Source organism: Drosophila takahashii, chromosome X (genome assembly GCF_030179915.1).
Source record: "Drosophila takahashii strain IR98-3 E-12201 chromosome X, DtakHiC1v2, whole genome shotgun sequence".
In the NCBI taxonomy this organism is placed as follows: Eukaryota; Metazoa; Arthropoda; class Insecta; order Diptera; family Drosophilidae; genus Drosophila; species Drosophila takahashii.
In genome coordinates this window covers 23957697-23985379 of record NC_091683.1, presented here as the reverse complement: position 1 = coordinate 23985379, position 27683 = coordinate 23957697, and the positions used below count along the sequence as shown (strand labels likewise).

Genomic DNA, 27683 nt, shown 5'->3' with positions numbered 1-27683 from the left:
CAGACGCTGGCGAAATTGAAACTAAAACCGCAACGGAAACCACAAATAATAATAATATTAGCCATAATACGGAACTCAAAATTATTATAGTATCAGCAGTTAGAGCGAAAGGCAAACATGCAATACAAATAATAGGTACAAATAACTCAAATAATAATAATAATAATAATAATAAACCGAAACAGCTCTGGGAACAAAACGCAACGTTTGATGAAAATTTTTGGCAACTCGTCGCGTCGTCTTGGTTGTTGTTAACCACATCCTGCTAACGCCAAAGTCCGAAAATAAAATTCAACCCAAATACCCAAAAATAACACAGATCAAACAAACAAAGCAAAAAAAAAGCAAACAAAATAACAAAAAAAAACCAAAAAAAAAAACAAACAAAAAATTCATCTTCTACTTGTTCTACCGCTTCAACTTTATTCGTCTTCGTCTCCGTAATAAATATATAAAAAGTATATACATATATATATATATATATATGCATATGTGTGTGAGTGCGTCGCGTGTGTGTTGGTGCCTGTAAATGTGTGAGCCACAACAACAACAACAGCAGCAGCAGCCAGAGCCAGAGCAACAACCACAGCAGCAGCAACAACAACAACAACAACAGTAGTTAACAGCAGCAACAATTCTTAGCAGCAATAACAATACAAGCAAGCACCACCACAACAACAAGAGCAGCAACAACACCAAAAACAGCCACAATAGCAATCACAATAACAACATCAAAGGATAGAGCGAGCAGCCAAGCACAACATCGATTGACATCGATTAACGGTAAGTGATTAATCGAAATAATCGAGAGAAAAATCGATCCATTCTGCATTTCTTATGTTTCGTGAAAATTTGGAATTCCCAAGGAAAATGTCTTACATACAAATGTACAATTCTCAAAATTCTACACATAATTAATCTCTAGCTCGATTTATTTATTTTTCATTTAGTTCCAAATAATGATTCATATCATCAACAATGATAAAAAAAAATAATGGGGACTAATAAAAAATCGAAAGATTTTTTGTATATTTAATATCCAACGATCTTAGGATTCTAAAAACCCCGTCTCAGTCAGTCGTCTATTTCGAAGAAGTTCTTAACATGATCGTTGAACAATTTGGATAAACGGATCCAGATCCAACAGCAATTCAGAATAAGTTTAACATATTGAAAGCATACACAAAACAATCAAAACTTGATTTTTTAAATTAATATCAATATACTTTAATATAAAGAAAAATAGTAAATATATAATCCTTATAAAATAAATATGGAGCTCTAATTTCTGTAAGTCAAACAACACAAGCAACGTCATTCCAGTAAAAACTTTATTTAAATAAAAATTGCCTTGCTTTTTTATATTATTATCTCGGCTTTTAATTGACTTATTAAGTTTTCGACACTGATACCTCATTTAAATCAGTTATGTGGTTTATATTGGTTAGCCACCATTATAGAATTGATATTACCTTTAAATTGAGCTTGGACAAGAGGCATATATTTATTTCCGAGTAATTAAAGAGAGCCAAGAACTGGAATGTTTTCTTATCGCTGGCTATTTAATGTAGCATACCTAAGAGGGCAATTGGGTCTTTTGAGTATTTCAGCAGAAGGTAATATATTCCGAAGATGATATATGCACAAGTGAGAGGTGCTGAAACTGAGCACTGGGCGACTTGATGAACTTGGCTTGATTATGTCATGCCTTCTTGGTGAAAATCCCAGTTAACCAGGCCCGAGACCTCAAGACCATCAATGGGTATGGTATGGTATGGTATCTGCGCCCCTTTTTCCGCCCTTTCCGCCCACTGGCACACGCCCCTTGCTAGTGGGCTACAACCTTTTGCTGGCTTTTGGAGGGCAAACTTTCAGCTGCCACCAAATAAAAAAAGAAAGAAGGAAAAGGGGGAGTGGCAGGGGCTTAAGAGGGGGAGGGGAGGCGAGGTCTAACGGAATTCCTTTGCTCACGCACACACTGAAGGCGGGTTCGTTAAGAGAAGGAAACCCAAAAATGTATTGTTGTAGTCCGCGTTTGTTGGCGGCAACTGCACAAGAGAGAGCGCATCCTCTCTCGGCGCAGGTGAGCCAGTCCTGGCGCTCTCTCTCTCGCTCTCGCTCTCGCTAGCTATCCAGCTAGCCCCATTTCGCTCTCCCATGCAAAATTCATTGACTAACAACATGCAAACTTCGTTCAGTTTTTTCCTGCTGTTGTTTCAGTCTTTTTTTTTGTTTTACTTTTCGATTTAGCCCCTTGCATTTTGTTTAACAATTAAGCGGTCTAGCGAATTTTCCATATTTGCCCTAATCGATACTTTGATTTGGCTGCAAACAAAAATTGTCAGCCTGTTTGCGCTTTTGGGTTCCTTTGCTTTCGTTTTTTTTTGTTTTTGCTCATGTGTTTGCCATGTCATTTGCATATTGACACAAATTCCGGTTTGGTTTTTCTTTCTTTGCCCCGTTTTTTTGCGGTTTTCGCATGACTCATCAGCCAGCCAGTGGCCAAAAATTAATTCGGCAAATAACATTTTGCGAGTGCCATGAATGAAACAGAAACAGACACACATAAATATAAATATATGCTCATATTGGCACATCACTGTATCCTGTTTGTTTGTGTTTGTGTGGACGCTCTTCTATGCTTTATGCAGCGTGCTGGTGTTTGTGTGTGTGAGTGTGGCGAAATATCGAACTGACCTACTTTTATGCTCGATACACACACACACAGAAGCACAAAAGCACACACACACACATGCACACGCAGCAGGCAGATTGGCAAATGGAAAAAGAGTGCTTTGACCTTAGCGGAGGCTGCTTATATAATATCCCAATATCCAATATCCGATACAACAGGATAGTCTAGCTTCGATTGGGATCGTATGACTAAAGGTATATTAAATAAAAATGTTAATACTCGACAGTTCTAGTAATTAGTTGGTAAATAGACATTTGTACAATAATAAAAAGCTTATAAAACATATATGTACAGGGGTATATGAAATATTTATTTGGAACTGATTGATAAGAAATCAGTTTTTACCAAAAACCTACACAATAGTTAGGATATTCGGTAAATATATGGAATTTGTATCTTTACGTTTTGACCTCTGTCCTGATTTTTAAAAACTTTACATCTATATATATATAGATCACTGCTTGATTTGCAAACTAAGTAAATAACTAAAAACAAAATTAATTTTTTAAAACTTCTTATATGTAAAATCCGGCCTACACCTCTGTATAAAATACGCGCACTCTTTGCTTTTATTTTATTGATTGGCCATTCTTTTTGTTGTGTGCATTTTACTTTTGATTGCATTTCATTTAATGCGAATCGCCGTCTGCGGTAATCCAATTAGTCAGCTGTTGAGGTTTCTATTTCGAACCGGCTGCTTGGGATTCGGGATCAATGTGCTAGCTTTTGGGGTCTTGACTTTTCCTCTAAGTAACTTTAGCCTAATACATGCATACAACTAATGGCCAAAAACCCACTTGATTTACTTGCAGCATCGTGCTAAGCGGCGGGCGCTAATCGAACATGGCGCCTCGGATATAGTTGTAGCTTTAATGTAGCAGGCGACATCCATGTGCCTCATGTAAGTACAATCCATTTGCGTAGTCGTAAGTCACAAACAATTATGCCCAATCGGAGCTTATTGCCACCTTTGGCATTGTAAAAATGTACACTCATAAAAAAAAATCGAAGAATTTCCTTAAAATCTAGAAAATTCTTTCTTGAATTTTTGCCAAAGGCGACCTCACCGTTGTTTCAAGAAATGGTTTTTTTGAAAGGCACCATTAAAACAAGAAAAAATATTTCTTGTTTTAAGAAATTAAATTTCTTAAAACAAGAAAGGGTTTTTTAGAAAGCCACCATAAAAACAAGAAAAAATATTTCTTAAAACAAGAAATTAAATTTCTTAAAACAAGAAAGGGTTTTTTAGAAAGGCACCTTTTAAACAAGAGTATTCTTTCTTGTTTAAATTTCCTTTCAAGAAATGTTATTTCTTGATTTAAGAAATAATATTTCTTGAAAGGAAGTTTTATATTAACACTGAAACCCTAAAAATAAAATGTAACTTGGTTTTTTCCTTTGCATATTATATTTATTTACATTTAAAACATTTAACACTGAACATTTAAACATTTTTAAATAACACATTTTTGACTCAAGAAAACATTGTTATTACCCAAGGTCTGTTGAACTTCATATGACCTAAGGTGATCCATTTTCTTCGCCTTTCCTCATCTAGAAAAAAAGAGTTATTGGGATATCAATGATTTGTTTTTAGATAAACAACTTTTTTGAAATAATGTAATGTTAATAATAGCCAAAATACAAACACGTTGGACAGACGACCGAGAGAGAGGGGCAAGACAGGTAGAAAATGAAGGGTTGAAAATCGAATTTCAGAGAGAGAGAGGCACGGGAGAGACACGTACATACATACATATATATTTACATACAGTCCTTTGCGCGAAGGGAGACCGAATGTAAGCAGGGCAGATCGTGTCAGTTTTAAGAAGGAGAAGAGAGAAACGTCGCGACGCGCATGGTGGAACTATACAAGGTGATCTCGTCGCGAGAGCTGCCCTCTTTTAAGGACGTTATTTGTGCCAGTCTCTATCTAGCTTTCTCATTCTATCGCTTAAGAGAGACAGAGAGGTAAACATATTTAACGTCCTCAGCAGAGCTGACGAGACCACCTTGTATAGTTCCACCATGGCGACGCGTAGGTCAAGCGAGCGAGAGAGAGGAGCAGAATATGAAAGGGTTGAAAATCGGGTTTCAGATCGGGTGAGCCGCGTACATGCATAGATATTTACATGCATACATAAGTATGTCAAACAAATACAACATATTTTTCTTACCTTAGAAGGTTTTAAAACAAAATTACAGCTTCGACAAACAAATTATTTGGCTGATGCAACTGCAGGTATTTTCACTCTGAAAAATAAATAAAATGCGAGTAATAAGATAAAGTTATTATAGAACTGTACACCCACAAATTTATGTACAAATGTATGTATGTACGTAGCTCTTAGCTAAAAAACAATTCAACTTAATTGATGTAAGCTTGGTAAAGAGATTTGGAATTTATCCTTTAATTACATACATACAATTGTACGCGCGCTATACAAAAAATTATATATTTACATACCTTTGAATATTCGGAAAAAGGCTTCACCTCTAATCCGCTTGAAAATCACGTCCATCACTCACGAATTTTTTTCACAACTGACGCTCGGGGGATCAGAGTAGCCGGTAGCCGGGTAGAAGTCGGGCCGAGTAGGCCCTTCGTCCCACTTCGTTTTTCTTGTCGTTAACATTCGGCAGCCGAAGGAAGTCAATGGCTACTTTCCTATATTCTAGGGTCATTTCATTCATATATTCAAAAGTGATTTTGTCCTTAAATACGTACAAAAATGTTTTGGCTGCGACGGCAAAACAAACATATGAGATTTTCATTTTTCTATTTTTAAGAAAAATTCTTTCTTGAATTTTTTCCATCAAGAAAGGTTTTCTGTATTCAAAGGCCAATTTTCTAATAACAAGAAATTTTTTTTCTATTTTCAAAGGTAGGCCGATTCAATGGCGAGATTTCCAAAATTTAGAAATTAATTTTTATGAGTGTAATTGAGTTACAAATTGTGTACGATTCAGTTTGAGTTGTTCGAATAAAATGTAAATGTTGATGATTCTTGTTAGCTTGTAATTTATTCAGCTCGTCCTCAAATGAATCGGCAGTTGCTTCAATTGAATTATAAATCGATTTTAATAAAGGTCAATTGAACCAGTTGCAACAAGTTTCAGGGTTATTATATTCGACATGTGAACTTAACCCAACTCAATTATACCACGCACTACAAATTAACATTTTTGCTTGACGTGATTGGGAAAATGGTGAAAAAGCACATTTAAGTTAATGCTATTTAAATAACAAAGAACTAATTTAGAACCCTTTGTATACGTCCTACCATTTATAAAGTAGTTTTTGCCCTACACTCAAAATAAAATTAACCCTAAAGTCAAGGAAATCGCCCTACTTTTGTCTTCAAGACAAGCTCGCCCTAAATTTTAGGGTCACATTTTTCTATATTTTTGATTTTTTTTGACGTCATATTTCTAAATTTTAGGGTAATTTTACTAAATTTAAGGGCAAAAATTTCTAAAAAGTAGGAAATTTTCCTAAAAAATAGAAATTAAAAACAAAACAAAAAAACATGTTCAATCATGATTTTTTTTTTGTATATACGTTTATATTATGTCCCTATATACATACATATGCAGGCGTTGTGTGTCTTGTATATTGTGAATGTTAAAGGTTATGTATTTATTATTATGTATTTGCGCTTGGATTTCTTATCTAACCAAAGCCAAATGTGGTTGTAAATGTGGACTACGGGACTGCGGAAGATTGGGAAATGTAGAAATTATGATTAGTTAATATTTTATCTTCATGAAAAAAACTTACATTTTTACTTGTCCGTCGTGAGAATCGAACCCGGGTCTCCCGCGCGAGGAGCGAATGGCCTACATACTGGGCCATTGTAGCACTTAAATTTGATGTGGCAAACCGAGCATTGTATGTAAAGGGTCAAGCGGAGAATACATTTAAGTACTAATTGCATAATTTTGACCATTCGCGTTTTACTTATTTACATACCTATATACATATGTATATATTTATGCTAACGCAATTTATATTATGTGTAGTATATAGTAAATAGCTAAATATAAACCAAATTAATTTCGGTTTACCGCTTGCCATCAATAAAAAAAAGGAATAAAAAAAAGAGTCAAAAAACAAATTTAAAAAAAAAACTTTAAAAAAAATAAAAAAAAAACAAAAAAAAGTAAAAAATAGTTTGCTCTGGGACTCGAACCAGGGTCGATTCGATTTCTAACCAAGCGCTTTAACCGTCTGCGCTACGAGTACAGCCGCCCGGGAGCTGACAAGTTCTGGCATTGAACATTTTGGTGTGCCAGAGCATGTGAAAACAACTATTTCTATTTTTTAGAAAAACTTTCTACTTTTTAGAAAATGTTTCTATTATTTAGGGTTAGCTTAATTTTAGGGTTAGGGCACTCATTTTTAGAAAAAGTGTTGCCAAAATATTTTATTAGTTTCGTTTGCCTTTCTATTTTTCAGAAAATTATTTCTAATTTTAAGGGCATTTTTTCTAGATTTTAGGGTGATTTTAGTTCATGGTAACCATTTTCTACATTTAAGAAAAACTTCCTGGATTTAAGGAAAACTTTCTTGACTTAAGAAAAATTTCCTTAGATTTAGAAATAACTTTCTTGTATTTAGAAAAAAGAAATTTTAATGGCGATTTTCTAAAATTTAGGGTTAAATTTATTTTGAGTGTATTTAGTTTTATAAAAATAAACTTGGATAAAATCTAGCATATTTTGTAATTCAATTAATTAGCTTTCAATTGTTATCCATCTCAGTGGTTAACAAGAGTACACTTTGCATCCTTAAACTTAACTTGGATATTATAACCATAGATGTTAAATGTATAGATGGATTGTGAACAGACCAAAACTTCATAACTTATGGTATTTTAACTCTTTCTTCCTTTCTTTCAGGCCTTGGAAATCTAAGGCTCTCATCGTTGGCCGCATAGACAATGACAGAAGATTCCGACTCGATATCTGAGGAAGAACGCAGTTTGTTCCGTCCCTTTACCCGCGAATCATTGGTGCAAATCGAACAACGCATTGCCGCTGAACATGAAAAGCAGAAGGAGCTGGAAAGAAAGAGAGCCGAGGGAGAGGTGGTAATTATTTCTAGCTGAATGTGAATAGCTTACTCGATTTTGTGTGCCTACTCTACTACTCTTTCTGTATCTGTATCTGTATCTGTATCCGTATATGTATCTCTCTCTCTTCGTCTAAGTGAATTGACTTCCAATTGAGATCGAATGCCAAACGGTTGATGCTGATCGCTGATCGATTGACGATTGTTTCGTCGATCGGTGATCAGCGACAGCCGATAACCAATCGTCGCTACTGTGCGCTATTGTTCGTGCTTCAACTTAAGCCTGAACGTCTATTTTACATATATATATAATATACTCGATTATGTCATACTAACTAACCCCAAACATACATATCTACTCGAAACAAGCAACCGCATATCAAGTTAACAACCAAGCCATCCAACCCGCAAGCAGTCATAATCCGTATACACATCTGTATATCGAATGCGTCTGTGTCTACACTTCTCTTTGTAACCATACACACATCTTCCCCCTTCAGTTTGTCATACCGAACGTTCGATCATCTCAGCCTCTGTAAATGCAGCAACCATCCATCCAGACCATCTGTTCATATCTCAGAGTCACGCCATCAACCCACTGTGCTTGACCCCTGCCATCCAATCCGCAAACCCGAAAAGAAAAGAAGGAATAACTAAGCAGATCCTCGGCTCTAATCGCCTTCTTTCCTGTCTGACCCCCAACTGGACGTGAATCGTATACCATATACTGTTTTCCGTAATCTCAGCCATCATTTCACCACTTTCAAAGTCTCGAATTCGTAAATGTTTTCATCGTAGCTACAGCCCCATTCTAACTGAACTCAAATCCCAACAATACAGCATATATATCCACCTACTTTTGATTTGATCTTCAGTTCGGTTGGTTTTGTTTCATTTCCAACAAAATTCCAAAACGTAAAAGTGTCTAAAAGAATAGTAAAGTGACTTCTGATTTACCCTTTTTCGTTGTGTGTACTCGTATTTTGTATTCAGCATAAGAACCCGAATCCGAACCCGAACCCGAAACCGAAAAATTCCCCCAGCAATCCCCATATGCTCTTGTACGTACCGATATCGTAACGTATTACTATCGAATCTGTAAAATTTCTTTCCTGCCATAATCGTTGTATGTTCGTTTGTTTGTTGGTTTGTTTAATTGTTTATCTGTTTATCTATTTGAGAGTAAGAACTGTGTATTCCGTAACCCATTGGCTTCGTAATGTGTTCTAATGTGTATCCTAATCGAATACCTAATCAATTTTCATATTATTGCGTAAACATTTCATTTTCAATGCCAGCAACCCCAACAATTTGATTTAACATTATCATTGTCGTATCGTTATCGTTATCGTATTGTACTAGTCGACGGCTACAAGTCCTTAAGTTCTATTTCTTCATTTCCTTTTCGATTTTTCGAGTTTATTTAACGAGTGGCTTGGGCATATAGATCCCAGGCCAAGTCCACGTCCATGTCCATGTCCCCCATGTCCTCCTCGTCTCAGCACACTCTGCACACTCAGCAGACCTCCGGGTATCGTCCTGTAAATAACCGAATCGCTTGTGAATACGTGTATCAAAACTCAATCATGCCAGTACTCAGTATTCAGTATCAAAATCAGACCATCACCGACCGAATCATCAAAGAGCTTGCATCCATGAAGCAAAGGAGCTAGCATTGAGTGACAGCTTTGAGTCTTTCAATAAACAAATGCCCGAAAAGGAGCCGATGAAATATTTGTAATGTAATAACCCATAAAAACGGATATTTTACCTGAAAAACTATAAAAATCTTCTAACTTAAGGTATTATAAAAGCAATATTAGCAATAAGAAAGAGCTTAGAAAAATGCAAGAGCAGATAAATAAAAAGGCTACATGCTGTGATAGCAAGAACTTATCGGAAAACCATACAGAATACTTAAATTCTTGGATCCGATGACTCTGAAAGCTCAATCAACCCAAACAGATCGTTCCTGTAAGCTGGCTGCTATGAAATCTTGTACAAAACCATTAAAGCGCATTGTCATAAGCCACCTACACATAGACAAGCAACGACTTAACCCATGCGCACCCTTAAAAAAACTTAAAACTTCAAACTTTGAACTTTCCAACTTTCGATTTCAAACTTGAAACCTAGCTCTGTCTCTGTCTCTGTCTTCGCCTCTGTCTCTGTTTCTGTCTTTTTCTCCCTCCTGCGACCTCTCACTCTGTAAAGACCATTGTCAACACCCAGTCACAGATACAGACACAACCACACTAGATATATAGAAATCAATCAGTATTCAGATATCAAAGAATCATTAACCATGATCTCAATGCATTGCGAGGATGCGCAAAAGCAATAATTAGGGATAGCCGATACCGATAGCCCGACCGATATCGATATCCCATATGTATATCCCCCCTGACATAATGCCGAAAACTGCTCGCCTACATAACCACTTTCTACCGTTTGTTTTTTCTTTCGTGTACTCTTCTTCCGTTTCATTTACAACTTTCTCTCTACTTTTTGAACGCTCTCTCTCAACGAATCTTTTGCGCGCTGCTGTCTGGACCAAAAATGAATATAACCATGATAATAAATGAATATAAAAACCATCAATCAATGAATGACAAATGCGAATTTGGCGCTTGCATAATGCAATCAAACAAAATTACGAAATACTCCATCAAAATCCAAATCAAAATCAAATCGAACTTGAACTTTTCTCTACTACTACGCTACTTTTTACTTGAACTTGATTAATGCTCGTAATGAATGCCCTAAACCAAATACCAAATCCAAATCTTCTTTCAGCCGCAATATGGTCGCAAGAAAAAACAAAAAGAAGTAAGATTTTGCTCAAAAAAAAAAAAAAAAGAAACCACAACAAATAGGAATAAGAAAACCACCCCCACCACTTCCCCAAAAACACTCCCCGACCCTTGAGAACTCACACACACACACATACACCACGAGAGTATCTCAATCTCAATCTCAATCTGAATCCGAATCGAAGGAAAAGTTTTATGATTTCACCTTTTTCGTGCCTTTTGAGTTGAGACTTTATTGCCACAAATCGTTTTCCTTTAGCCGAACAATTTTGCGTTGCCATTTTGCGTTGTTGGTTCCTCGGTTCCTCAATTCCTCGTTTTCTTTGTGCAACCGCTGCAACTAACCAATCAAGCCAGCCAAATCCACGCCACTTAGCCCAGTTTGATCCAGACCCCACCCACACTGGTGTGCCCCAGACTCAACCTACCATGTACCTATATGTATATCTTATATAGCCAATCTCGAAACCCAGTATCTACTATATATGTATATCTTTGTATCCGCTCCTTAAACGTAGCCTTTGTATCTATGTATATCGTAAATTCTTGCTATATATTTGCCGTATATTATATAATATATATTTCCCAACGCCCCGGGACGCTTAATGCAAAAAAACGAAAGAATAAAGAAACACTAAAACTAAAGCTCACCTTTAAATAGCCAAAAGAAATACTAATGCAGCTGAAAATACGCTTTTAACATTTTCGCTTTCCCCAGCCTTTGTCTTGGGTCCTTGCAGAGGATCTACTTTCCAGGAATGTCTGTCTGGTTTTTATGATGTCCAAAAAAAAAATCCCCTTGTGTAAATAATTCAAATAAAAATTTAAAAATTTCTATTATTATTTTTATAAATTTTGTATACTTATTATTATGATAAGCTTAGCCCTGCAAGGACCTCCGATTCATGTTTTTCTGATACCTTATCCATTTATTGCTGTTAAATATAATGCTTCAGGATATGAGTGTATAAATATCCCTTTGTCATTTGCCGTTTGCCGTTTGCCATTTGGCATTGCCATAGTTATTGACACTGCCCCGGGGGCCTCAATTACTTATCAAGGTGGAGTCCCTGGTGCCTGGTGGCTAAGGAGCTTATCGAATGGCCTGTTGGCCCCAAGGAGGGAATCAAAGCCGCTAACACACACAAACACACGCATACAGAACATGAAGTATTAATGGCAAATCAAGGGCTCCAAGTGTCCCTGTCCCTGTCCCAAAAACAAGTACCGAACCGAAACAGAGTAGCCCCAATAAGTACCAACTATGTGTAACCGTAACTTCGTATCTACTATATGTGTATCTGTGTATATGTTTTTGCTAATATCAGCTAATACTTGAGTAATTTGCGTGTGTGTATGTGCATTATTTGTTGTTTCCGAAGTGAGCAGATGTAAGACATACAAATATACCTATGCCATATAAATATATAACTCCTCCACACTCAAAAGCCCGATCCATAATTTTGAGCCTTGAACCCAAGACCAAACCCAATGATATACGCTAGGAGTAGAGACCACAGTCTAGTTGGTTAGGGCTAGGAACTCGTTTCTTTTGACCATACTATGCAGATGTCTGATGATTTCAACAGCGCGGCGTGCAATCCGCAAAGATTTCCCAACGCGCAAATTTTTGCATTGCCCCGCAACCGACCAAGCAACCAAACAACCAAACAACCGAACAACCGAACAAGCAACCAACTAACCAACCAAGAACGACATGTATAAGAAATTCTCATAAATTGCGACCTGTAGAAACGATTACATAAAAACCAATAAAGAACGAGAAAATAAAAATGGGAGCGTATTGCGGGAAAGCGCAGGAGAAGTCGAGCAGTCGAGCAAACAAACAGATGAGTCACCGTCACTGAGTGGCCCGCGTACTGTAAGTTGTGGGAGGTGAATCGAGTAAGTGCCAGCCAAAGTATCTCAAAGTATCCCATCCAAGGACAGCCAAGGCTAGGACCAGGCATCCCCCACATATTGCTGGGATCCCAAGACCGATCCGATCCCGAAACCCTTTGCTGCATGTGAAGCATCCATTCTAATCCCATTCAAATATCCCAGCAATATCTTGGGGCTGGGCCTCTATCGTTAGTTATTTCCTAGCGTTAGATGAACATCATTAAGAGGTTTATCAGCTTCGGTTCCGTTTCGGTTTAAAACTATCATTTGTAGTTGGCTTCAGACAAACAGTAGATTCCCCCGAAACCCGAAATCCGAAATCCGAAAAAACGCCTGAAACCCGTAACCCCAAAAACCATCTGCTATCTATGTAAAGGTGTGCCTGGGTGTATGTGTACATAAGCGAGTGAAAGTGAGTGTGCTTAGGTGTGTGCATGTCGTTGTAATTGACGTTGCATGGCGCATGAAAAACTTTCTCTCTTAGCTACTTTCTCCAATTCCTTTCCTGCTTTACTTTTGAAAATCTAGACCTGCGCGAAACTCCTTTCCCTACATTGCTCACAATCCACACTTCCCAACTAACTAACCCCAGGTTAGTCTTTATGTGAATACAACTATTTTCTTGATTGCCTATATCCATAAACCTATGCAAACTAGGGTTGGTAAAAAAATCGACAGCACTATCGATACTATCGATGGTTTTAATATTTAGGAAACATCGATGGTTTAAACCCACAATCGATACTATCGCTCCAAAAAAATAATTAAATTTCACGTGAAACTTTTGGTATATCTTATGAAAAAAGTATTTTAAAGTATATACTTAAGAACCCGACGGTATTTTAATTGTTAAGGCTCAACATCGAATTTTGTTTCACTTTAATCACTGTAAAAGTTAGACCGTTTCTTTCCCCCTAATTTTTATGAGTCAAAGACACATGTTCAATAATTTGTTTTTCAAAAATTTCCTCTAACAATTTGTTTTTTATTTTCTTTAATTTTTGATACTATCGATAGTATCGATAGTTACCACAATCGATAGCCAAAAACATTGATGGTGTCCTCTATCGATTTTTTAACAACCCTAATGCAAACATTTCTTTTCGATTAGAAACGTATACCCCGAAAATTAAACAATCCACAGCTTTTCTAAACCATTCGCATAGTTAAATATTAACCCTAGCTTAACTTTTAGTAAAGCTGACTAGCTGAATTAAGCTCTTTCGTAGCTTTTAAGCCCCGCTTGAACTAACCGTGTGGTTAGCTAACCCCAACTTAACCTCATTTCCTCGCTGCGTCCGCCGAATGCGTCATAAATTTGTAATCAGTACGCGGACTTATGTCCGGTCGGAACCGGCTGCTATATCCAACTATCTGCCTCTCTTTCGCGCCACCTTGCGGCTTGCCTTTTATTAGTTTAAATATAGACTCGAGTTGTTGGCTGTTTAAAGAGGCTCGCCACCCATCGAACCACCAACTCCGCGTCCGTGTCCGCGTCTTGGTGTCCTGGTGTCCTGTTGTCCTAGTGAGTGCCGCAATTGCGTCAAAGCCTCGGCTCCAGCAAACACACAAACACCGAGACCCACTTGCACCCTACACTTACGTCCTACACACACAGGGACAATCTAATTGTCACGCCAAGCCAACTATTATGGAATTTTTCCTTTCTCCCTTAGTTTTCCTTTTGTGGCTCACCCTCTCGCTCTCCCTTTCTGGCCACAGCGTTCTCCATGCTCGTGTACATATAGTGGGTCGTGCTTATATAGTATGGTATCGTGTACTATATGCGGTATGTGGCCAGAGCGAGAGGGCGAATCGAACGATACGTTTCATAGAGTGACGTTAGAGTTTTAGTGCTTTTGGCTCTGGGCTCTTTAATTTTGCTTTTGGCATTGCACGTGTCCGCGTTCGTGGAAAGTAAAAACAGTACGTTTCAGTCGCGACTTTTCCCCGAAAACCGAATGAAATCGATAGGGAGGCGGATGAGGATGAGGATGGATAGCAGCCCAGGAACCCAAGGCAGTCCAAAATATTGTCATACAATATGCATGGCGGGGCAATTAAAAGTTGCCAGAACATGCAAGAATAATGTTTGTCTGGGCAATCAAAAAAATAAAAGTATTAAAAAAAAAAAAAAACAGAAAATGTCGCTTCGGTGACTTTGAGTTTCCTTTCCTGTTTTCCTGCTTGTGATCCTCCTGATTTATAGATTTCTAGATTTCTAAATTTCCCAACCCTATCAGTAATACTGTAGTTTGCACAATCTAGCTAATCGTTTTCAAGCACTGGATACGGTTTTTTGGTTTCTATTTTTTAAGGGCATGCCACATACTTACACACACACCCACACACACACACATATTGTCCAACACTGGTTACCTCAGTTTCCTTTTCTGTTTCCATAAACATTTCCGTTTCCGTTTCGTTTCCACCTTATGTCCATTGTTTCGTTTCCGTTTCTTAAAACCTGACAAAAGAACAATGATGAATCAGAAAAGAGAAGAAGAAGAAGAAGAAGAAGAAATCATTATAACGATGAAGCGCCCAAAAGGTGTAACCCAGATATTGGTTAAACCCACTTGGTGTTACTTTTGCATACCAACAGAATCAGCTGAGCCCCAAGAAAGCCCCCTCCCCTCTTCCCCCACCCAAGCTGTCTCCCACCCCCCTTTGTTCTCCCCATTCACCCTGTATAAATATACTAAACATATATATATTAACTATATACCCCATATATATAAATATATATAATATCTGATACGATATGCAAAACTGAAACCATCACGAAATTCTTAAATCCGAATCGAAAGCGCTTGAAATTGATGTTGATTTGTGTGCCGCTCACTTACTTCTGACTTATGATTTTTGATTCTTTCCATTCCGTTTTTGAGTTCGGAATCCGGGCTAAGAAAGTGCCGCGTGATTGATAGTGATTGATGTATTGTCTTGTACGAAGGTCCTTGCTAATCTATTATTGCCCAAACCGTTCTCTTCTCTCCGCCTCCGCACAACGCAAACACCACAAACACCACAAACTACAGATCCGATATGATGACGAGGACGAGGATGAAGGTCCACAACCGGATCCTACACTTGAACAGGGTGTGCCAATACCTGTTCGATTGCAGGGCAGCTTCCCGCCGGAATTGGCCTCCACTCCTCTCGAGGATATCGATCCCTTCTACAGCAATGTACTGGTAAGCGATCTTATTATTAGGAAGAACTTGAGAAACTTGTATCCCCATGGGATAACCCCCATATTTACGCCCTTGAATCCAACGCTCTCTTGCAGACATTCGTAGTTGTAAGCAAAGGAAAAGATATTTTTCGCTTTTCTGCATCAAAAGCAATGTGGATGCTCGATCCATTCAATCCGATACGTCGTGTGGCCATTTACATTCTAGTGCATCCATTATTTTCCCTATTCATCATCACCACAATTCTCGTCAACTGCATCCTGATGATAATGCCGACAACGCCCACGGTTGAGTCCACTGAGTAAGTACGCCCATCCCCAAACATGCATATTTGGATCCTTATCTTTGCCATATACAATATATATGTGTCCCCTGAATACACTTGATTTCGTACCTCTCCCTTCCCCTAGCTAAATTTTTGTGTTCGAATCTTATTTCGATTGATTTCCGTTTTCGGTTCGTCCTTTTTCATTTGGAAACTCAATAACTAATGTTCTTATACTCTGTACTAGTCATATAAGTATATAAACAACTATATTTAAACGATATATTATGCAATACTATCTATATATATGTAACTTTTTCGATATTTATGCAGATGTGTATTTAGGTCAAACTTGAATTTCTTTCCTCTATGATTTCAACAAAAGCCAAACTCAAACTCAGCCAAAAAGAAATCGATAAACAGCAACAAACCAAAGTGCAATCGCAATGTAAACACACCTGTACTATATCTATAAAATAAAAGCCCATTTAACAGTCTAATCAATCTTTACAACCCACGCAGGCGAAGGTAAAGATGTCGAGTAAAGTAAAGTTCCTAGGTAGCTAAAGTCATTTCCAGTAAGAGAACCTTGATATCATGATGCATTAAAGTAGTGGTAGGAATGCCCGGCGATGACGATGGCGATGGCGATGGCCATTCGCCCATTGACCATCGAGAACCGAGGACTCTTGTATGATATGACACCACTATCGCATCGAACTCTGCATACATACCTATCTTCTATCTACCAACTATATCTGTATATCCTCATGTGACTTTGTAACTTTGCAATATTCGATCGATCCGTTCGATCGTAGATCTCGTCCCAATCTCAGATCCATTCGAAATTACTCAGATCCATTCAAACTGTAAATTTGCCTCGCTAGTCCATCTGCGTTCAATCGCAATCGCAATCGCAATCGAAATCGTTATTGAAATCGAAATCTTAATCTTAATCTTGATCCCGATCCTATCCGAACCGACTATTCCGATCCGAATACTGGGACTGAACCAGTCGAACTGGTTGGTTTTGGTTTGTTCACGTTTCGAATTAAATTAAATTCAATCGATATATCATTTTTAAATGAAGTAACTTTGCTCCGTATATTCGATAGTAGTTCCTAGCTACCTAGTTTATTTACCTATATGTAACTTACATGCTTAGAGCATTCAACACTAACTTATATTTATATCCCTAGATAGAACTTATGTAAATTGTTAAACATATATATTAAGTAAACCTCATGAGTCAAACGTATTGTAAACTAAATCCCCTAAAATATATTCCCAAACTAGAAGCAGAACTTAGTTAATTTTGATCATCGTATCTCTGTAAATCATATATAATCATAGAACTATACCATATAGTACATAGTAAGTTAAGATCCCCTATAATCTAAATTAGTTTTAGAGAATAAACCATTTTGTAGGGGGGTTGGAAACCGTACTATTCACAGATCGCTCCGGGGTCAAAAGTAAAGTAGTTTTGTGTGGAACTTAGAAAACTCATAACCTTAGAAAAGTTGGTAGATCTACGGATCCCTTGATCCCATATATATATACTATACATATATCTTGATATCCCATTTGACGGCAGGATGTCTGTCTCTCGCTCTTTTCCCAATCGATTTGACATGTACTCCGAGTTAGACTCGATTCGATTAGTGCTCATCTAGAAGTCGTTTAGCCTAGAACATTGCGTATACGTAGTGGATACTTGTACATTGGTAATGGTAAAACCTAGCGACAAACCAAAAAGGAAAGCCAAGCGAGCAAAAATGCTTTTAAGAGAGCGCCCAGCGCCAAGAAAGCAATATTTAAAGTGAAAAGAGTTACGTCATTTTTCTAGCTGATATCAAAGTTATTGTCGCAGATTTGGTATCAGAATCGAGCACCCTAAGAGAGAGAGAGAGAGAGAGAGAGACAGAGGTGAAAAGGATAGGAATAAGGATAGAGATACTGTTAAGGATAAGGATAAGTAGAAGCAGGTGGCAGCCAGATGGAAGTGCAAGCGGAAGTGTCACTTGAACTTGGCCAAGGGTGGGACGCGTTCGAGGGTTCAGGAAATAGCAGGATAGTGGATAGCAGGATAGCAGGATGGCAGGATGGCAGGATGGCAGGATGGAACACCTGAACAGCAGGTGCTGCAAAACTTGAGACACGCACACACGCAAAAGCACACACCGGGAAAAAGGGAAAGTACGAGTGTGCGGAATAACCAGAGAAAGGAAGGCCAAAGGACGCTTCTCAAAGTGGGTCGAGATGCAGTGAGAAAAATACAAGGGAGGGTCTGTATAAAAATCCATTAAAAATACTTTTATTGCAAGCTTATTGAATATACTTGATATGAGTATATATTGCCAAAGAATATGTTTATATTTAAATGAAAAGCTTATTTTTTGCAACTTTACTTTTGAGCTACTGAAATAACCAGTGAGCAAAACCTAAATTTTATCTTCCCAAAAACTTAAAAAAATTGCCTTAAAATTTTAGAAAATATTTCAACAAATTTAAGAACATAAATTCTGGTTATTTAAGCACATTTTCCCCGGTGCACGGGTCACACTTGTGCGGGCCCCTGAGAAAGACATAATACCTGCAATTAAAACACAGCTCAAGTGTCCTTCACAGGCATTGGGGCCTAGGTCAGACGCATTCCCATTTCCATCCCTAAGCCCCCCCTTCGACTTTAAACTAGTTGAGGCGCCCAAAGGACAACGACGAGGAGCGCTGTCTGAAATGCTGGCTGAAATCTGTCAAATGGCTAACTAGGCAGCGGGGGGCGTGACTCTGGGGGGCCTGGGCAAAGGGGCAAATGGGCGGACAGTTGGCCGAAGGTCGGCCTATTGATCTGACGCCCACACAGCTCGAACAGCTTCCCACACAAAGGAGGCAGCGTCAAGCCGTTTGGCCGTTAAGTATTAACCATTATTGACATTGACAATTGTCTATCTGCATCTGCAATTCAGTAATTAGGACGGTCGAGTACTGGCCAAGTGTCCTTTTGATGTGGAATGCGGCATTCAGTGCTTATGAACCCAAAGATTGCAGAGAAATGTGAAATTATTTGTTAAATATAAATGAGTCTTAGATTTTAATATTACGAAATACGAAGTTACTTGTTAAATTTAAATAGGATTTACATTTTAATATTTTAGCAGGAAGATAAAAATATAGTAATTAATATGATATTGATATGTTGTTAAATATGCAGGGAAAATACGAAATAAGAGATAAAAAGATTAAAATAAAAAAAAAATTGGCACGGGAAGTATCATGCTTTTTGTTAAATTTAAATAAGATCTAAATTTTATTATTAAAGCAGCGAAATAAAAATATAGTGATTAACATGATATTTATATAAAGTAAAATATGCAGGGAGAACAAAAAATTATTTGTTAATTTCAATAAATATTTAAATTTTAGCAAAGGATTTGTTGTGCCAAAGTTGAATAAGATTTAAAATTTAATATTTTATCGGAGGGATAAAGGGATAAATAAAGTGTACTATTAGCATATAAGTATTGTATTATTATCTGAGCATCTGAAAGGCTTTCTTCTTATGAGACATTTCTCTTGATCAATTTCGTGGTAGCTGTTTTTGCGTGCGTGTGTGTGCTGGCTTTTTGGGGATGCTAGTTGAATGGAGGGGGCTGTATCAATCTAGAACAGAAGCAAAGGCAATTTGTGAATCGCAGATACGGAGCTCGTTGAGATCCATTCACACAAACGGTTAGGCTAATCCCTTAAGTTAGTTTTAAAACGTACGTTTATGCTAAGGCTTGGAAAATCTTGGAATATCGTTAAAGTCTGTCGATGGAGGCGAGTGTATGCTAAATCAACGCTGGATCAAAAGGAAGAGCACCACAATTTGGGAGCCAGAGGAGTGTAGCCTACTTTTAAGCGTCACTTTTCCTCCAATCTGCAACAATTCTATTTCCATACTTGATTTTCTCGATTTCTATGTAACAGTTACCCATCTATTTTCCTGGTCAACCTTTACCAATTGGTTTTAGTTTTTGTGTGTCTGTTGTTCTTCTTACTTTTTTTTGTTCTTTTGTCGATGACCCATCATCAGGCAGTCTAACCGAAAAAAAAAATATTAAAAAAAATAAAATAAACATTTCAAGCCACATTTGAAGTGCATAAGAGCCAAGAAGACAACAACAAATTGCATTTCGAAATTCAATTCGTTTTTAGGGTGATATTCACCGGAATCTACACATTTGAATCAGCTGTTAAAGTGATGGCACGAGGTTTCATTTTATGCCCGTTTACGTATCTTAGAGATGCATGGAATTGGCTGGACTTCGTAGTAATAGCTTTAGCGTGAGTTATATAAACCTATATATAATAATATCTAACTTATTACAATTGAATAATAAATTATCATTCCATCGTATATCATTGCCCACTGCTTTAGCTGCGAAAGTAATATTATCACAAAAATGCGGCTTTCATTAATAAATTTCTAAAAAAAATAAGAAAATGAAATGATACAAAATTATGATATTTTATCATTACGAAATTGTATTTTGTGTTTTTTCATCCCGCATTGGATAATATTATTTTCGGTCTTCAAAAGTACCTCCATTCTCCTCGCACCAATGTATCATCTATAAGGATCAGTTCTCGTTTCTTGTGTTGCCTTTGAGTTCCGATTTGCTTTCGTATTGGTATCGTAACTGAATCATCTGAATCATCGTATAAACCGTAGTCACACGAATCTGAATAGCAGGCCTACCCACCCGAACTTCAGAACTTCCCTTCCACCACTTTTCCCACGCCATGTTTTCCGTTTCAGTTCTATGAGTTCCGAGTTCCTTTTTTTCTCCGTTTCAAGTTTACAGTCAGTTGACTTCTGATTACAAATTAGCGGTATTTGCATACAATATTTATTATTATTATTATCAATTTATGCAAAACATTCACACACCCACCACCCACGTACACACTTCATTAGCATAATCGCGGCTGTGCCGGTGCTATTTGAATGTACATATGTGTGTGGGAGTCGCGCAATTAGCAGCACCAAGTTGAGTCAATCAATAAAGGCGCAAAAAAACGAATAAATCGAAAAAATGGGTAAAATCGTAAAAAGAAGGAAAAAAGAGTCCCAATGCTGAAGGCGAACGAATGCGGCGCGTTAACCGATTTACAGGCATATGCATATATGCATATTTTGCTGGTCCATTAAATGCAATCAAAGAGACAGCTGTGTGTTCTATCAGCATCAGCAATTACATAAATGAGCTCGAAATGCGGGGAATGCTGGCCATAAAAAATACACTTGTTTGCCGAAGCAAAGAGACGTGGCACGGTCCAATAGGCAGGAAAATCACTTCAAAAATAAATAATTTCATAACATAACTGTATGCGCTTATAACGATTTTTAAATACATTTTCTTAATATCAAATAAATGAACAAATTGAATACAAATTACAAATTTAAAAATAGGGTTATTATTGTCCTTAAAACTTCAGAAATTCACTCTAATTACAGAAAATAAATAAATACAAAAATATAAGTTCTTAAAATAAATGTATGCGCTGGTAAGGGGTTTTAAATACATTTTCCAAAAAAAATAAATATCTTTCTTTACTTAAAAATTTGAATGACAAGTAGTAAATAAAAAAAATATTTTAAAAATTGGATTATTTTACATTTTATCGCTCCAGAAATTCCATCAGCAAAAAATAAACCTATATATAGAGAGGTATGCGGGTGCATTTTCAGAATTAATCAAAGGGGAGAGGCCAGCGGAAGTATTCAAAAGTAGAAGCCGAACCAAATTAAAAAAATGAACAGGGCCAAAGAGCAAATGGAATTACATTCATTAGAGTCAGCAGTTGGAAAATAATAAAAAAAGGCAAAAAAACAAGAAGCAGCCACAAGAAAACAGCCATAGAATTCTATAGAATTATACGTTACACGCGAGGGAAACAAAAAAAGTCGCGTTAACGGAGCATTTTTATTGATTTATTTTTGCGTTTCTAATGACGCGCCCAACCATACAAACACACATATAGTATATACCCATACACACACACTGCCAGGATTTTCTACGATTATTTCACACACATACACACATAACAAAAGCCATAAACAAATTTTTGGTCGCTCAAGTTAATTTTTGTTCCATTTCCCAGCTTTTGGTTATTTTTCTTCTTTTTTTTTTTGCTTTTGAAATTGCCGCTTTTCCTTGTTCTTTTTGTCGTTTCGTGACAATTCCATTTCATTGCTTTCTGCTTCATTTTAAGCATTTATTGGAGCTGTCTATTTGCCATACTTTTTTTTCCTTCATTTTCCTTGGTGGGAAAGGGGGGGGGGGCGTGACTGGGAGGTGACTGTGTCGTGCGGCACATTTGCCTGGTGGCGCCGCCAGGACGCGCAGCCTTGGCTCGTCAATGCCAGGCACGACATTTTAAAGCTCCGGCTTAAAGCATTCGCTTTTCCTCCTTTTTTCACTGGTTTTTCCTGCTTTTTTTGTGCCCCGGAAGGAGAGCGAGAGTTTCCGAATGCAGGCCACTCGTTTGGCCGCTTTTTGCTTCTTCTCACCCGAAAGCCAGGATTCCAGAACAGAAATAGGTCCCATAACCCTATTAAATCGAATCCAATTAGCAGTATTATGCAGAAAACGTACTTTGACAGAAAAGGGGGCTCTAGGACTAGAGCTTGAAAAATATCGATAGTTTGCTGTTTCTCGAAATTAAATATGTGGGTTCCCTTGAAAACATCGATATTATCGAATTAATATTGTGAAAATATCGAAAGTATCGATAGTTTTTAGGCTTAGTTTAGGTTAAAAGAATACATCGTAAAACAAAGAACATTTTAAAATAGTAACCCTAAACTTTGAACGTATACGCAATTTCGAAAAGTATCCAAATATTACGTATACGCAAAAAGAAAAACGTTACTTTGTTTTAAAGATCAATGGTTAATCGATTAATTCCCGATGCAACCTGAGCATCCATCCTGAAGATCTCCAATCTTCGATATCCGATCTCCGATCTCCGAACCCATTAAGCATTACATTTTTCCCTCTTCACTCTCCTTTCTAACCAAAAACGGGCAATTATACGACAGCGTTGCACGCAATGGCAGACAAATCGATAAATATTCATGAAAAATAAATGGAACCGCCGTTGCTAGTGGCACTTTCAGTTTGGTGGAGGGGAAACCATCCACTACCTATCAGCCATCACCCATTGCCGAGAATTCCCAAAGGATGACGTACGACGGGTCGCAGCGAACATCTAGTGGGGGTAGCCCCCCAGGCTCTATTAATATGCTTTTTATGACCGGTCGGCCACAGGGAGCGAAAATTGATCGGTGGGCCCAGGACGGGTAGTGGGAAGTGGCCCAGGTGAAGCTAATTTACAAAATGTGTAATAAACTTGGCCCGCAGCCGCAGCTTTATTTATTTTAGTAGCTATGCTTAGCGGCATATGTCAAAGTTCGCATTCATTTGGGCTTTTTATGGCATACTTATATATATTCAAACACTCACACTCACTCCCACACACACACTCGTTTTGATTTACCTTAATTGCTTTGTAAAGAATAACGAAAGAATAATGAACCCACAACATTTGTAATTATATCGAATATCGAATGCAATCGAATCAAATCGAATCGAAGCAAATTCTATAAATAACCAAAGCTAATCGCATGCCTATAGCACTCTAATTACTAATACTCGATGACATTCTGTGTGTATATCCGTATCTGTATCTGAATCCGCCACCGAATCCACCGACCCTGCCATCGAATTACGCCCACCGTCAATCAACGAAATTGAAATCTATACGATACGATCCGATCTGCAGTTATGTGACCATGGGTATAGATTTAGGTAATCTAGCAGCCTTGCGAACGTTTAGGGTGCTGCGAGCGCTTAAAACCGTAGCCATTGTGCCAGGTATGATATGATATGATGTGAAAGGCGTTTGCTATCTTTTCTGTCTTTTTTGAATAATACCTAAGAATGAAATATAACCTATTGTGTTATGAAAATCCAACTAACAGGCTTGAAGACCATCGTCGGCGCCGTCATCGAATCGGTGAAGAATCTGCGCGATGTGATAATCCTCACCATGTTCTCCCTGTCGGTCTTCGCGCTGATGGGCCTGCAGATCTACATGGGCGTGCTCACGCAGAAGTGCATCAAGAAGTTCCCGCTGGACGGCTCCTGGGGCAATCTGACCGACGAGAACTGGGACTATCACAATCGCAACAGCTCCAATTGGTACTCGGAGGACGAGGGCATCTCATTTCCGCTGTGCGGCAATATATCCGGCGCGGGGTAAGTTGTCGATTAATATCGGTAGATATATATCGAGACCAAGAGATATATCCAATAAATAAGCATTTAACTTGTGTTGTGAGATCATCGATAGTGGGCATTATTTGTGATCGCGATAGTATCGATAATAGGCCGAAACCATCGATGTTTCCCAAATTTGAAGACCATCGATAGTATCGATAGTGCTATTAATCGTTGAACCAAACTAAACTCCGTTGTAACCTCGTTTCTTTCCATGCTATTCAATGATAACTGCGATCAGGCAATGCGACGATGACTACGTGTGTCTGCAGGGGTTTGGGCCGAATCCGAACTACGGCTACACCAGCTTCGATTCATTCGGCTGGGCCTTCCTGTCCGCCTTCCGGCTGATGACACAGGACTTCTGGGAGGACCTCTACCAGCTGGTGTTGCGCGCCGCCGGACCATGGCACATGCTGTTCTTTATAGTCATCATCTTCCTAGGTTCATTCTATCTTGTGAATTTGATTTTGGCCATTGTTGCCATGTCGTATGACGAATTGCAAAAGAAGGCCGAAGAAGAAGAGGCTGCCGAAGAGGAGGCGATACGTGTAAGTAGACACCCAGACAACTGCAACTGCAACTGCAGCTGCAACTGCGACTGCAACTGCAGCAGCAAGTGCCACGCAGTGGGACAAGAACAGACATTGAACAGTACAGACAGTACTATAACGTACTAAACACCGAACTTCTAACACTACCAATCCCACCACACAACCTCAACAGAGGATGGTAGATAATTTCAATTTCGATTGCTGCGGGAACTCGATCGAATATTGAGAATATCTACCCGTACCAATGACTGCCACAGCAACAACCACAACAGACTTGCTTTTTTCTTTTGTATGTACCATATGAATATGAATATCAATATGAATATGAATATGAATCGACTACTCGTATGTATATCGTATGCCCTAATATCGTATGCTTTAGCTAATTGTCTATCAAACTTAATCAACTATCGCAACATCTTATCAAAACTACTATCTCTCCTGTACGTTTCAATCATTGTATAAAATGTCGAGCTCGGTTCCGTCTGATACTACAGATACATGCTATAAGACCTGGTCTAAATCACGAACCATTTAGCTTCCAAAGTTCCTGGAACTTGCCCTTTTCTCTCTCTCTCTCTCTCTCTCCATGTATACTTATATATTTTATCTTGTATGTAAACTCTTTGGAGATATACTCGTACTTACTTACTATATACTTATGATTTTAGTGCACCATTAGTTCCGATCCTGTCACTAGTCACAAACGATTAAAGAAAATAACAAAAGAAGAAATCAAATTACTCACAACCTATACTTACTCTATATATAAATATGTATGAAATAAGTTCCAGCCCAGAGCCCAGAACCCCGAAACCAAATCCCAATGCCCCAAGCCCCATTCCAACCTATCCTAAGACCCAGCACAGCACCTTATTGTATGATTTCATGTGATCTGATCTGTCTACCTATCAACCATAACCGATCAAAGTAGTGTAGTTTTGCTTTTCGTAATGTACCAACCGAAACCCAACCCAGAGACCCAATCCCTAACCTAAAGAAACCCCTAACCCAAACCTCCGGATGTGTGAGATTGCGGAGTGATGGGACTGTACATAATGGCTAATCATAATACACAATTGTTGTAGGAAGCGGAGGAGGCTGCCGCCGCCAAAGCTGCCAAGCTGGAGGAGCGGGCCAATGCGCAGGCTCAGGCAGCAGCGGATGCGGCTGCCGCCGAAGAGGCTGCACTGCATCCGGAGATGGCCAAGAGTCCGACGTATTCGTGCATCAGCTATGAGCTTTTCGTTGGCGGCGAGAAGGGCAACGATGACAACAACAAGGAGAAGATGTCCATTCGCAGCGTCGAGGTGGAGTCGGAGTCGGTGAGCGTTATACAAAGACAACCAGCACCTACCACAGCACACCAAGCTACCAAAGTTCGTAAAGTGAGCACGGTAAGTATTCCGAGCGCAGGCGCAGCATTATTCTTTACCTTCCTTTCCATTCCAGTCTTTTGTGTTTCGTTCTGTTCTGTTTTGTTTTGTTTCGTTTCATTTCGTTTGACGAGTTTCCATTTCCGTTTCCTTTTAATCCACAAAATCCGCCTGGTTTTCGTTACTCCTTTCGCTTCTTTTCGTTTTCCTTTATTCCTTTCCGTTTATCCTTTTTCGTTTCGGCTTTTGCGTTTTGGGCTCTACTGTACCCAATGTCTTTAGACCTAGATGTGTTTTAACTGTACTGGAATTGTGTTTTGGTTGGCCCGACGGCCCATCGATTATGATATATATATATTCTATATATATATGCGTTGCCTTGTGTTGCTTTTGGCCTCGGTTAGGTTGATTTTCCGTTGCGTTTTCGTTATTCTAATCGACTCCCCTGCAAGGGTCTCGTCTTCCGATCGCTGCCTATCGATCACCGATCACTGGGCTCCAGTTTCCAGTTTCAGCTTGCGTTGCAGCTTCGAGTCCTTCTATGAGCTATCGATTAATTGCGTCGCCGCTACAGCTACAGTTAGAGCTACAGTAAAAGTTACAGTTATAGTTGCCGTTACCGCTAACCGCTACCGTTACCGTTACATTGCCATTGCATTGTTATCGAACCTGAGTTCCCGTTATCGCCCTTCATTTTGTTTATCGTTTCTCGTCGATTTTCCTTTGATTAGTTTGATCATTTTGTTGATCTTTTGATTGGATCGTACATTTCGTGCCTTATATGCTGTATAAATTTACCAGTATGATCATGCAACTAGATATTGAATCCTTTCATACCTGTATATGGATATAGTGTTAGTGCGTGTCGATATGTATGTATGTACTATGATCTATACATATCTCTATCTCTATATCTACCTTTCTTGCTCTCTACAATTTTTCGTTGGTTTTAGTTTTAGTTTTATTTTATATATTTTTTTTGTTCATTCGTTATTTGCATGCGAGTGCCTGTGAGTGCGTGAGTGTCGGCGGGATATAGAATCCCAGACAGTTTTGTAGTTCAATTGTAGGAGCTTTTGACAATGATTTTTCCATATGCCTAGCTTCAGATTTTGAATTTCATTTTGAGTTTGGTCCTTCCTTTCCAGTGATTTCATAATTTCCCTTATCGTTATTTTTCCGATTTTGGTTGGGTCATTGCTCGGAATGCTTTAAGTAACATCGAAAACTCGTTATCTACATATTTATTATGGATTCTTTAACAATTGGCTTCGAATTGCATTCTGCTACGCCCGACATTTCAACGCAAGCTAAGAGAACCGATAAGAACCATAGGCTTCAGATTCGTCAGCTTGGCTTGATAAAAAAACAAGAGAGAACGCTATAGTCGGGTTCGTGTCCCGACTATCTAATACCCGTCACTCAGCTAAAGCGAGTGCGAACGCTGTGTCGGGTTGGTGTCCCGACTAATAATCGT

At 38.3% G+C, this 27683-nt stretch overlaps 1 protein-coding gene and 1 long non-coding RNA gene across 34 annotated transcripts in view; one reads left to right on the top strand and one right to left on the bottom strand.

The window, feature by feature from the left end:
* Nucleotides 1-27683, top strand: part of para (sodium voltage-gated channel paralytic) — a 68712-nt gene that overhangs the window by 6035 nt on the left and 34994 nt on the right. For 17 of the 33 annotated variants that reach the window (XM_017144169.3, XM_017144165.3, XM_017144166.3 and 14 more), the window contains exons 2-12: nucleotides 186-783; nucleotides 3508-3596; nucleotides 7598-7788; nucleotides 10566-10598; nucleotides 15526-15681; nucleotides 15777-15982; nucleotides 20147-20275; nucleotides 23780-23871; nucleotides 23979-24255; nucleotides 24518-24827; nucleotides 25919-26227. In XM_017144169.3, the coding sequence (XP_016999658.2) occupies nucleotides 7639-7788; nucleotides 10566-10598; nucleotides 15526-15681; nucleotides 15777-15982; nucleotides 20147-20275; nucleotides 23780-23871; nucleotides 23979-24255; nucleotides 24518-24827; nucleotides 25919-26227 (1662 nt within the window). In that variant the 5' untranslated portion in view covers nucleotides 186-783; nucleotides 3508-3596; nucleotides 7598-7638. The remainder of the gene's footprint in view (nucleotides 1-185; nucleotides 784-3507; nucleotides 3597-7597; nucleotides 7789-10565; nucleotides 10599-15525; nucleotides 15682-15776; nucleotides 15983-20146; nucleotides 20276-23779; nucleotides 23872-23978; nucleotides 24256-24517; nucleotides 24828-25918; nucleotides 26228-27683) is intronic. The other 16 variants (XM_044396218.2, XM_017144167.3, XM_017144168.3 and 13 more) reach the window with 3 other exon arrangements.
* LOC138913754 (uncharacterized) lies at nucleotides 4158-5233 on the bottom strand. Its single transcript, XR_011419582.1, has 3 exons — nucleotides 5163-5233; nucleotides 4873-4948; nucleotides 4158-4249 (listed from the first exon to the last, which is right to left on the bottom strand). It is a non-coding gene; the product is annotated as an uncharacterized lncRNA (long non-coding RNA).